We start from the raw sequence: 13,304 nt of genomic DNA on the forward strand, positions 1-13,304 counted from the left end.
GTCACCCAATGGCAGACCAAAGTAGTTCAACGGCCATCCTGAGATCTCACACCCCAGCACTTCTGCACTCTCCCTAGTTTCTTCCTCCTCCAAATTCACACCCACTACACAACTTTTCTCAAAGTTCACCTTCAAATTTGACATTCATTGAAAAAGCAGCACCACCAGTTTCATGTTCCTAATATACTCCAAGTTTCCTCCTTCACAGAACAAAATCGTATCATCTGCAAACTGTAATGAGACCCCTAGAGTCCGCTCTATGGATCAGTCTCCCCAAAACATCAGCAATCAATGTGAACAATTGCCAAATAGGCATTGATCCAACCAGAACCGTATCCTATTTCCAATTACCAAATATATAGCTGAATCAGAAATCTTCAATTTTAATTTTGTTCTAAACAAACTTATTTATGATGTCAGCCAGTTAAAGGAAGGTCAAACCGGTCAAACCTTGAACCAAGGTCTTTTCCAGTTCAACATCTCCAAACAATGGAACAATCTTATCAGAATTTTGATACAAGAACCAGTATTTTAGCAAAAAAAAATGACAAACAAAACACTGTTTTCTTTCCAACTTCCAAGTAACATCTTAACTGGAGCTCAAAACCAGCCAGACCTTTCTATTATGAACTGGAGTCATTTAACATGCAAATAACCACTCTTTTTGATTACTGAAAGCAGTATGAACTGTATTGTGATTTGTGAATTAAAAGTCTGGGCTTAAACTTTTTCCCTTAAAAGTTAAAACAGTTCAGGGTCATGCAAGCTACTTGACAACAGTGAATGGATGCAGATACCACACAATACCAGTTTGCCCACCAAAAGTACTCTTCACTGCTGAACATAAATAGTTCAACATTAAAATCATGCCACCCTGTCATCGATGAACTTTATTCTAACCACTGAAATTGAAGGTCTTGGATGCAACTAATAACAGAAAAATAAGAAATGCGAGCAATTGCTTTGCAAAACAGTCCCCACGAAAGATGGTATAATAACATCAGACTCCCACAGCATCACTTGCGTATCCCTGGAACCCTGTTAAGAATACAAACTACATAAACAAATAGAATTGCCAAATGCAAGACAAAAGCATAGTGGTTTTCATAGAAACAAACAGGCAACTACAAGTACATTTTTCCAAGCCAGTGTCCAAAAATATTGCCATGGTTCCGTAATAGGTTTCATGTTTTACCACATAGCTTTGACTTAACTCCAAAGTCGTTCACTTTTGACCATAGCACAAAAGGGCTAAGGCAATGCCTGTGTTACTGTCATACATAGCACACCATGACAGTATGGCAATGCACAATATACACGTCTATTGACTTCTGTTGAAACAGTTCAGTGATGGATCAAGTTACCGCTTTTGACATATCTATACCCTTTTTGTATCAGCAGCACAACTTAACCATGATATAGTTGCAACTCAGACCGGGTTAGCCCAAACCCAACCCAAAACATATGAATCTGACTTAACTTCCGGTTGGGTTAAGGTTGAAGCCTTGACCAACCCAAACATGACATGTCTTCATATTTATGTGTAAATATTATATAATATATGTATGTATGCAATCATGCATCCATGAATACACGTGTTTTTTAAGAGAAAACTAGATTTCATTAAAGAGAAACAAAGTACATGAGATAATGCACAGGGAAAGCAGCGCAGTGCATGTTTATATATACATGTATCAACAATTTTATGGACGTTTCTGCTGACCAGCAATTCAAGCCTGTGTCATAAAATATAATGGAAGTGTAACTAATACAACCATGGACATTCCCGGTTCCTTCATTCTTTCACTCTTCTTTATGTGTCACCATGGACATTTCTGCTGACCGGGGCGATTCAAGCCTGTGTTTTTCTGTGACAAGCCTGACCAGTGATTCAAGCCTGTAAAGGTTTCGGTGTTTCAAGCCTGTGTTTTCTGGTTTTAAGGGGAAGAACCTATGAGTCTTGAGAAATGAAGATTGTAGCAGATTTTGGATCTGATGAAATAAATCTATCTCAACTGCAAGATATTAGATCCGTTGGAGGTAGTTGAAGCAGACCAATTTGGGAACTACAAGACTGGAGTAACAAAGAAAGGTGTTTATTATAGAGACTCGGCATTCTGTCATGCACTCAAGGTGTTCGTTGAAAATATTGTGAGAAGAGAGGCTGTCTTTTTAGCTTGGACACAGGAGGATTTACAAATCCAATGCATCAGAAGGAAATCTACTGATAGGCAGGTCAGTATAATTTGAAAGAAACTCTGTTTTTTCATAGGTCTCACCCTGTGGTTAAATCTCTACAAACGTGAAAATTGTCTTTTGGAATGCTAAGGGTTGTAATAACCCAATGGTGCATTTCTTGAAAAGATTTTGTAATACAGAAAACCCTGATGTCATATTTACATCAAAAGAAGGCTGACACGAGAAAATAGCCATAAGTTAGTAAGAAAGCTAACTTACTTACAAACAATATGTTATACGAAGAGGCTAAGGGGTAGTCTGGAGGTTTGTTGTGTTATTGGAAGGATGATATACCCTTGAAAATTTAAGAAGCATTAGAATGATGGTTCATATTGGAAATGGAGAATACCGAGAAAGAAGACATTTGGAAGATGTATCTGTCATTTGGAGATCCTGAGAGGAGGAATAGAAAATTATTTTGGGAACAGTTGTCTAAGAGGCCCTACCTAGCACATCCTAAGTGGATACTAATGGGAGATTTGAATGACACAGATAAAGTTACAAGACCATGAACAGAGGATGTTTTAATACTCATAGACCATCTCGGGCTTTATCTCAATGGATTGAGCAATGTAATTTAATGGAGATTGACAGTTGGGGCCCCCATGGAGGGGTGGTTGTAAATATTCCCAGAAGCTAATCGGCAGAATAGATACACCTTGCATTCTGATCATACAGCTGTCATGTCAGTTAGACACACATCAAACAAAGTTACAGGGGCCTAAACAGTTTCACCTTCTACCTATGTGGTCTGAGGAAGGAATAGAAGGGCTCAGGCATTCAAAGTAATAAGAAAATTAAAAAAAAAAATGTAAAGAGAAGTTGAGGGAGTGGAACAAACAATCTTTTGGAACCATTGGTGAAAATTTAAAGAAAAAAAAAATAGAGGAACTACATCTCACATTGCAGCAAAATGATATGGGTTTCACCTCCATACAAGTTAAACAACTAGAGAGAGAATATAATAAATGGTTGGTCCAAGAAGAGCAATTATGACAACAAAAACCAAGGAAGATATGGTTAGCTGAGGGGGATAAGAATACAAAGTATTTTCATCAAGTCACAAACCATAACCAGAGGAGAAATTATTACAAGGGCATCAGGGGTATGCAAGGGGAGGAGTTAAAAATAGAAGATTTGGCAAAAGTTTTCAAAGAACATGCTCAGCAGATAGAAGAGGAAGAAGTAGAACAAGATTATGGGTTGGAAATATTAAGTCTATCCACATTAAAGGAGGAAGCTAAGGAGGAGTTGCTCAGGGCACCAACAAGGGAGGAAATACAGGAAATTGTTAACAAAATGAAGGCTCATTTTTTTAATACTGACCACTTTCCAAGAGAACTGCATTGCATTAATTTGGTATATATTCCAAAAATAAAAAATATGGAAAACATAACCCATTTCAAGCCAACAAGTTGTTGCAATGTCTTATATAAGATAATATTGATAAAAAAATGTCTTATATAAGATAATTGCAAAATGTTTGGTTCAGAGATTGCAAAATTAGTTGAGTGGGTTAATAGCCAAACACCAATCAGCTTTCAAAAAAGGCCAGCAAGAAATAGGAGTAGAACCTGTAGTTGTAGTGCCAACCAGCAGGAAAGGGAATAGTAAACCAAGAAGGAGATAAGAAGAAATAGAGAAAGCACCAAGATTTAATGTGGTTCAGCTCAGTAGTCGGTAGCCTACATCCACAGGAAGATCCTTTTACAGGTCTCTGGTTGCCAAGAGATCTCACCAGAAGAATTGTTGCTTTCCCCAAGTGTTGTGAAATAATAATCAAGAAGGGGAATGGAACTTATCGTTCAGATTCCCAAAGTGATAGTAAGATTGCACTTAAGATTAGAGAAGACAGACAGAAGAGCCACGGTTTGGATGTGATAGTATGGTTGAAGGGATTCATAGATGGTGTGATCCACTCAATTACGGAAGCTGGGTGAAAAAACTCATTGGGGTGCAAGAGAAGTGTAATGACGCTGAGTTGAGAAGAAATGGGAAGGGCTGGTTTGTGACCATAAAAGAACACTTCGGCAGAAACAGAAATGATTTGTGTGAGAGGGAAAGGAGAAAAAGGGATGGATTTCAGTTGCAGACAAGTTACAGGATTTCCTAAACTCAGTTACAAGTTATGCTTCCAAGCAAAGAAACACCCGTGGTGAAGGAAGTGAAAAGCTGAACCTATCCATTTGTTCAGCTAATTCGGATAAGCCCAGAGAAGAAGAGAAGGATCCCAGCCCTAAAGAACAGACCCCAACACCCAGTGGGTTCTCGGCTGTTAGCTCAAGAGCTGTCCATAGATGTTGATTGAGGTAGAAAGAGGGGAATGGGAACAGAGGATGGTGCTAAAAGTAAGAAAAGGGGTCAAAGATTGGAAGAAAATACTTGATACGGTGGCAGAGAAATTAGGAGTCCAGGCTACAGCCATTCGCATACCATTCAAAGACAGGAAAGCAGTGCTTGATATAGGAAAGGACGAAAGGGATTTTATAACAGTTGAAACAGATGAGAGACTTGTCCTAGTGCAGAGTTGGATGCCAAGATGCAATGAAAAGACGGTCAGACAGAAGTTTCTTGATCAAACTATTGGGGCTTCCTTTCCATCTTTGGAGAGGATCAGTCCCAGCAGAATGTGAAAGCATAAGAAGGGGTCCTTGAAGACTTCAATCTGAATGATCTGCTTGCTGCAAAGGTATGGATCGCCGGGGTGAAACTAGAGAACTTACCTCAATTGTTTCAAGTGCCAGGGATGGATTTGAAGCCAAGTCTGGATAGCTTCAGAAGTTGAATCTTTACTGTGAGAAGGTGCCAGGGATGAAGATGAGCACATGGGAACACTCGATTATGAACTCTAATTCAAAAAGGAACTCTAAATAAAAAATGCACCTGGAAAATAGAAAGACTTAAGTCCCATCACATATCAACATCCTATAAATAAAATGGCCATGATTCCCAAAACATGTCAGATTTACAAATAAGTTGAGCCCCAAAAAAACATAGCTAGAAAGAAAGTGATTTAATTGCAACTTGAACTCGTTTTTTTGTAAAGTAACTTGAACTTTCAAAATTCTAAAAACTCCTTAGTTAAGACTACTTAAATTATCTGTTTAGATGATTAACCCTATTCCCTAGACATTAACAAAATAGAAGCAACTTAAGAAAAACTAATGTAACCAAAAGTCATATCACCCAATAATTACAAAATTGTCATTAGTACATGAATCTATAAAAACTTGATTTCTTCTTTTCATGATTTATTACCTTACATCTAATTCTGATCTTTTATTAAAAAAAAATCATAGCTTGGGGAATGCTTAGGCAGGCACCTGGTTGGCTATGCAACAAGAGGATCAACTACTGCCTAATGGCACTACCGTAGTGCCTTGACAACCATGATTGGCCTCCATTCTTTGGTTTGTGATGAGAACCCTCATTCAGTTAATGTGTGAAACACTTATTGGCATAAAACATCTTACTGCATGAAAATGTCCCTTAAATTTTAGGCATGAACCTCAGGGTTGAACTTTGGGTAGTTTTCTTTAAGCTTCACCTCAAAGCAAGCCTTAGGGCCTAAGCATTACACACTTCTCTGCCTGCCACATCAACAGGTTAAGAGATAAGATCCCATCACCTGCTACAACAGGGTGAGAATACACAATGTTAAAGCACTGCAAATTTTCCACCACCAATCATTTCCTCCTCAATTGGGATCAACTTGCCATAACTATAAGCCTATATTTTTTTGATGAATAACAGAAACTGAACTATTAGGTTATAAAGAGAGAGTACGAAGGAGATTAAGGGAGAGATAATAAGCCTATAAAGTGTTTGAATTTTGAGCTTAGAAAAATTACTTCCAGCTGGTTCATCTCACCCATCACACTGGTCGTACTCCTGCCCCATTCCTTGATGAATCTACCAGATTTCCTTAGCACTCTTGAGCACTTGAGAATTAATTGGTCAGGAAAATCTGCCATGGCCTACCGAACTTTCTAAATGATCAGGATCGCATTAACCACTACATTAATGACTCAGGCCAAGGTATCTTTTTTTTTTCTTTTTTCCTGATCAGCAACTAAGAAAATTTTATTAAAACTAGTATTCTAGTAAGGAAAAAGGTTACAACAAGAAATTGTTACATCTGAACACCATTTACATCAAAAGAACCCCACCATCCCATTACAATCAACCTTGTCCACAGGTATCCTTTTTTATCAGTAAAGAGACTCGACTCAACTAAATCTCAACCCAACTATATGGATTATGGATTTAGCTATATGAATCCTGTTCCATGATTCCACTCCATTTAGATATCTGGGATCTTGGCTTTTTTTCTTTGATAAAGAAAAAGAAAATTCTCAGTTCTTTTTTTTATTCATTTAGCTACATGAATCCTGTTCTATTTCTGTTTATCTGGGTTCTTGGCTATTGGGAGGAATGGACTGCATATGGATCTAACCTTTGGCACTTTTTTTTGCACAAAGTGGCCATTATCAGACTCAAACATTCTAATGCTTGTCAGACTGAGATTTTACCTTTACACCAAGACATCATCCATGAGACATCACCATGTTCATTATTTCATTAACCCTTGGAGGAGGATATTTCAATTCATCATCCACCCATATCATATCATAATCAATTGTACTTTCTCTTGGATCAATTATCTTATTTTCTGTCTCCCAATTCTCTGGTCTTCTGCTGTCTATTCAACACAAAAGCTAAGTGTTCATAGAGTATGTTGTATTTTCAAGATTTTCATCTTTCCCATAACCACATATTCCAATAAAAGCTACCCCAAACTTAATGTTATAGTTGTACATCTCAAACACATTTGTTTAGAATTCATGGTTCTAAGCATGACATCAATTTTTATGTAGTTCTAGATATCATCATCAGAGAATGGAAATATTCAGGGATAATATCATAAAGGTTGTTCCATACTTAGAAAGTCAACCAATTGGGAAGAACAAGGAAATCATAGATTTTCCAAATGAAACATCTATGCATAACATGCAACAAAAGAACATCTATGTCCTACAGTTAGGACTGAGAAACTTAGTATTTCACTCTTCAATTTATCTCAATTTCATTCACTTAATTCTGCTTTCTTTTTTAATTTTTATTCTTACTTGAATAAGTTACCAGAAACTAATGCAATATTTTTTTATTACCAAATCAAATAACAATTTTACAATATCAAATTTAGTATTTTACTGATTGAATATCTCTCACATAAGATAAGAGTTGTTGTGTGAATTCATTTTGCTTGTCTGATTTATAGTGATAGATGGAAGGTTTGGAGAGGGGGTTGCATCTAACCCCCATAAACCAACAATACTGAGAATAAAGCCCAATTTTATCCTAATATCATGATCCACTCTACATCTCAACCCTCACAACCACACTACTGGCAATAGTGAGTTGATGGAGCTAGCAACTGATCAAAATGAGATGGTTACTCCAGATGCCAAATCTCTTGCCTCTTTGATATGATGCCTCGAAACCCCAGGTAGCTATGGACCAATGAAGAAACTCCAGGTAGCTATGGACCAAATAAAAAAATCTCCAGGTAGCTATGTACCCAATGACCATCTATGAATCCCTCTCCACCTAAATGAAGTGTCAAAATCTCTGCTCTATGGTTTGTTTTACATATTGCATGACAAACAAAGGTTTCATGTCAAATATGCATCAGTTGTAATGGAGAACACCCATTCTGGATTTAACAGTCTAAATGGTCTTATATTACATTTCCAAAAGGATTTGTTAGTTTGAAAACAAGAATAAGGTAAATGTCTAGTTGGAAATAGTGTCCTCTTAGTCTTGAATTGTAATAAGATCTGATCTGTGCAATTTCAGGGAAAAAGTGTCTCCCCTCTCACCTAATAATAAAAGGGCAGCCCAGTGCACGAGGCTCCCGCCAATGCAGGATCTGGGGAGGGACTAAAGAATCACAAATGACAACCACAAAAGAAGCATGAATCATAAACACCATCTTTCAAGAATCTAATTAGCATCTGATGTAAATCATTATGGGCCAATAGGTAACCACACCTTTACAGATTAAGCAAATCGAGGAGCTGCAAAATCATCGAGTCCTACAAGGGCCAAGTAATCCAAAGTTTGACATTTAAAAGACCAGTGTCACAAAGGTAGATATGACAAATGCTTGCCTTAGTGGAGTCACTTGTGGACCTAGATGATCAGGACTTGATGTTGTGACAGAGTGATCCAAGAGGTATGTTCTCAGTTAAATCCTTCTGAAACAAATTAATAAAAGGGTGACAGAAAGTACTTCTGGAGTGGCATGGGGAATCAAAAGCTTCCTAGGGTCAAATCCTTCACACAGTTGGTAATGGTAGCTTTCTGCAAAATACTCAACAGACCCAAATGTAGGAAAGATTTGTGTAGTAATCAAATCTGTGTATGCTAAAAGAAAAAAAAAAGGACATTAATAATTTATTTTTGCAATGCAAGATGGCAAAGAAGATTTGGTGACTTTTCTGAATTATTTTCTAAGTGGATGGACAAGTTCAAGCTAGATTCATCAAATGATGCAATCATGGCCTTCAGTTCCTTTTGAGGTGAATGGAAAATACTATACAAGATAACACAATAGTTATCTACAAAAAAAGGGGGGAAATGATTTTTTGTTGTTGAATAATAAGATATATTAAATCATATCCAAAGAAAATACAACTCAGGGAGAGGCACGAGACACTACATCCCCTTTTAAGAAAGGGAGATGGAAGTTTCCATCTACCCTTTAGTTGATTACACAAAACAAAAAATGTCAGATAACCCCTTGTTATTTGGGGATGCAGTGAAAGAAAAAAAAATAAAAAATAAAATCTAGGGACTCAAGACCACTTGCCCACTTAAAAGGATTTGCAAGAAGACCATTCCTTTTACTGTGGAGTCAGCATTGGTTAAAAAAATCAAGGACAGTTTTTTAAAAGTGCAAGGCAAAAGAAAACTGCAAGGGGCATTTTGTGCCTGAGGTGCAAGGCACAATGTGAGGCACATGCCTTTTTTTGAAGCAAGGCATTTTTCTGGGGAGGGACAGATGTACGCTGTATGTAGCCTTACCCTTACACATTCAAAGAGGTTGTGCCAAGGTCCACCCTCAAAATTAAAAACATATCATTTCAAAAATGCAAACTTAAACTTTAAAAGAAACTAAATGTTTTAAAAGCCTATTGGCTCAAATTAAAATATATAAAACCAACTCAAAGCAAAAATGTAGAAATAAAACCAAACAAAACATACAAAACATATTCAAGCACTCAATAATTCAAGCATGTGAGCTTATGTGATTTTAAACATCTTGAATTCCTACTTATATGAGATAGGCCCTCCACCTCTCTCCCAAGCCCCTTAAGGCAAGCCCAAACAAGTTCGTGTGACCATCCTAAATTCTTAGCCAGTATATAGATTGGCTTTGTGGTTTTAGTTGCAGCACATTATATTTTACGATTAGGAATGAAATGTTGTTTGATGAAAATGTTTTGTATTAAGAAGGATGAGAGAACAACACTAGAAAAAAGGGGGTTCGGGTTCTGTTGGAGCGCCAAAAAGTAAGCGAAAGGATACTTCCAAGTTTTGCCAAGAGAAAGCATATACATAAACATGCAGTGAAATGTTCCAAGTCCTCTTATGCATTAAAGCACATGATAAGTGTTGACCTTCTCATTGGGAAACTTCCAACAAATGGATCTAATCTTGGATGGAATGGAGTTTTTACATATTACCTTGTCAGGAAGCCCAAAAAGGACACTCTTTTTTATCAACAACACAGAGAAGATCAATTCATTAGAATTTAAAAGAGGGAGATACAACAAGAAGTTGTGAAAAGAAAAAACACAGAACCCAAAAACAAGCAAACCACCCAGAAATATTACAACCCTGCCTAGTATATAATCTATCATTGAACCCCTTGCTTGGCTAGGCCATCTGCCAAACTATTTGCAGATCTTCTAACCCAATTAATTTAATCATATCTATTGAGAACCATTTGAAGCATCTGAAATCATTCCTTAGGTGCCAAATCACCCCTTCCCCCTTTTCAGACATTCCACAACAACTTTCAAGTTCCCTTCAATGATCAAATTTCTAATGCCCAATTCTTTGGCTTTTTCAACCCCAAAAACTAAATCTAAGAACTCTGCTCTAACTGCACCTCCTTGCTCAATTGGACCTGAAAACGTTGCATGTATATTACCTTCCCCACCCCTAATGACCCCTCCAATTCCTGAGGACCCTGGATGGACAAACATGCCACTCCATCATAATCGAGTCCTTTTTCGTTGAGAGAGAGAGAGAGAGAAGATTGTATGTAAATTTACCAATAAATAGATACTTGGGAGAATGGAGAGAAAGAGGTCAGTGTGTATATATATCTGCCACTAAAGAGACATGTCCTTGGGAAAACATGGCTTTTGATGGAGCATAACAGCAGGACAGGATTTGTGTAGCCAACCCCAATGGGAATAAGAATAAATTGAGTTGAGTTGGCTTGTAGACAACAGACATATCCTCTTTTTTTTTTATATCTTCTGAAGGGCTACACAATGGGGGGTAGCCCATCCCCCACCCCAGGTGCAGGCAGGATTCGATCCCAAGTCAATGCTATGACCAGCAGGAGACCTTACCAACCAGCTGGTTGGCACCTTGCAACAATAGACATATCCTTGGGGAATAAACTAGTCATCTATACAAAAGAAATGAAGTTACAATCCCCCGCTTTGGCCCAGGTACTCCCCATGCAAAATTTACCCCTCAAGCTCCCAATTTAGCTAGAAAATCAACTAGGCTATTTGCTAATCTAGGTCTCAGCATGAATGAGGGATCTGGATTGGCAGCCAGAGCTCTAGCTTCTCTAACTATGAATCCAAGTGTTCAAGATACTACACCCCCTGGAATGAAGTGTGGCCATCAATAGGCTTGAAGTGTTCTTGATTAAGGGAATTGTAGAATTTCATGTATTTAGGGTGCATAGGCATTGGAAAGTAAAATTAGTATGAGATTTTAAAACATAAAAATAAATACGAGAAAAATGAACTTAAGATATTCAAAGTTGAACTGCGAACTCATAAATGTAGGTAGTAGAATGTGCTAGATTGAAAAATAAATAAATAAGATCAAGGATGGGTGGATAAAATGGACGCAAACTTAACAGCTCCAATAATTCCAAACGGAATTCTCTTTAGAACAATAAGAACTGACAATGTCTTCGCTACTCGGACATGAGATAGAAATACGGTAAGATTAAAAAAAAAAATCCCCATTCCACGAATCCAATGATATAAAAAATGTGCCAAAAGAATCAGAAGTAAAACATAATTTCTCACAAACAAACAATCAACCAATTCCATCGCAACGAACAAAATCAATTATGATTTCATAAGGCGCTTCTCCAGCCATAACGGCCAAACGATCACCCACATCACTAGATACAAAAAAAGGCCAGTATAGTTCAAAAGACAAAAGACGCAGGCAACCTGTTCCACCTCTGAGGCCAAACCCACCACCAATACACTTGGAAATTTCCAAAACCACTCTGAACTGATTAACAAGAAATAATCTTAAAATCAACCTATCTTGACACGACCCATGTCACAAAATCAATTGAAACCCTAGAATTCCAACCATCAGAGCAATGTTGAGGATACCCATTGGAACCCTTCTTATCCCAAGAACAAACCCAAGCAGCATAAGGTGAAAGATACAATTGCAGGATTACAATCAAATTGGATCGCCATAACTGACCTGTTAAACATTGGCAGTGTTGGGAATTAGAGGGATCCCCTGCTTCTGTTGCTGCTTCAACCTCTCCTGTTCCTCTCGGATCTTCTGCATCTTGAGCATTCTCTCCATAACGAGCTCGTACTCGCACTTCTCGTAGACATGGCGCTCGTCCTCGCATTTCCAAGGGAGATATAACTCCGAAGCCCTGCATTTGTTGAGAGGGATGAGGAGGTGAGCACATTGGTCTCTGTAAGGCAAAGGAACCTTTGCATCCACCATCTCCTGCTGCGTTGCTATCATCTTCTTCGATGATCCTTCCACCTCCATCGGCCCTCTCTGGATCTCTCTCTCTCTCTCTCTCTCTCTCTCTCGCCTGTTTTTCCCTTCCACAGATTTCGTATATTTCTCGACTAGGCTGAACTGAACACAACCGCAACCCTAACCATTACCAGACGACTTTGTGATAGTTTACACCTTGCGGGTGAAAGTGAACCGGTAGGGAGAGCTGTTCGGGCCAATGAGCCAATCCAAGGTTGGACCAGGACCAGCCGATCAAGAAACTTTGGTTTGTACTTTGTACCTGGTTTTTACCTCGGGCCAATTTGCCCGTTTTTATTGGTCCAACCACGACTTGATAGATAATATATTGAGGGAAGCGGGTTTGCTGGTAGGCTTCGGTCAAGAAATGTAAAAGTAATCGTGGCAAAAAAGCCTTGCAACAATTCGAATTGGGTGAAGAAAGATTGGGTCCAGTGCAAACATTATTTTTTGATTATGTATTGTTGGATAGATTAGTGTTAAAATTATTTTTTTGTTAATTTAAAATTAAAAATTTTCTTCTATTATTAACTTTATTAATAAATTTATAGTAATATTCAGTTTTAGTCCAATCCAAACATTATTTTTTGATTATGTATTGTTGGATAGATTAGTGTTAAAATTATTTTTTTTGTTAAATTAAAATAAAAAAATTTCTTATATTATTAACTTTATTAATAAATTTATAGTAATATTCAGTTTTATTAATTCTTTAGTAAGTTTTATTATTTTATATTAGAACTTGTTGCTATTTTTAAAATGATTTTAAAGTCAACAAAATATTTTAAATACATTTATTATTTTAATTAGTTATATTAGACTCATTTTAATCATCTTCTTCTTCATCCAGACGGTAAAACAGATCGTACATTGACTCAGTTAGTTATCATCTCTATTTTTATAACATTTTTTAGTTTTTTTTCAAAATTTATATATGTTTTTCAATATTTTATCTATATATTAAAATTGGTCCAGCATCCTCTCCTTTGAGAGAATCTATT

At 37.2% G+C, this 13,304-nt stretch overlaps 1 protein-coding gene across 1 annotated transcript; it reads right to left on the reverse strand.

The window, feature by feature from the left end:
* Nucleotides 1-646: 646 nt before the first annotated feature.
* LOC104601644 (NADH-ubiquinone oxidoreductase B18 subunit) lies at nt 647-12,430 on the reverse strand. Its single transcript, XM_010265073.3, has 2 exons — nt 12,007-12,430; nt 647-1,038 (listed from the first exon to the last, which is right to left on the reverse strand). Exon 1 carries the CDS (start codon nt 12,310-12,312, stop codon nt 12,010-12,012), a length of 303 nt encoding a protein of 100 aa, XP_010263375.1. The 5' UTR covers nt 12,313-12,430; the 3' UTR covers nt 647-1,038; nt 12,007-12,009.
* Nucleotides 12,431-13,304: the final 874 nt, after the last annotated feature.

Source organism: Nelumbo nucifera, chromosome 8 (assembly GCF_055504915.1).
Source record: "Nelumbo nucifera cultivar China Antique chromosome 8, China Antique-T2T, whole genome shotgun sequence".
Classification (NCBI taxonomy): domain Eukaryota; kingdom Viridiplantae; phylum Streptophyta; class Magnoliopsida; order Proteales; family Nelumbonaceae; genus Nelumbo; species Nelumbo nucifera.

What these genes read in the sequence shown, in the direction of transcription:
- LOC104601644 (XM_010265073.3), bottom strand. Translation starts at nt 12,312, where the DNA reads ATGGAGGTGGAAGGATCATCGAAGAAGATGATAGCAACGCAGCAGGAG.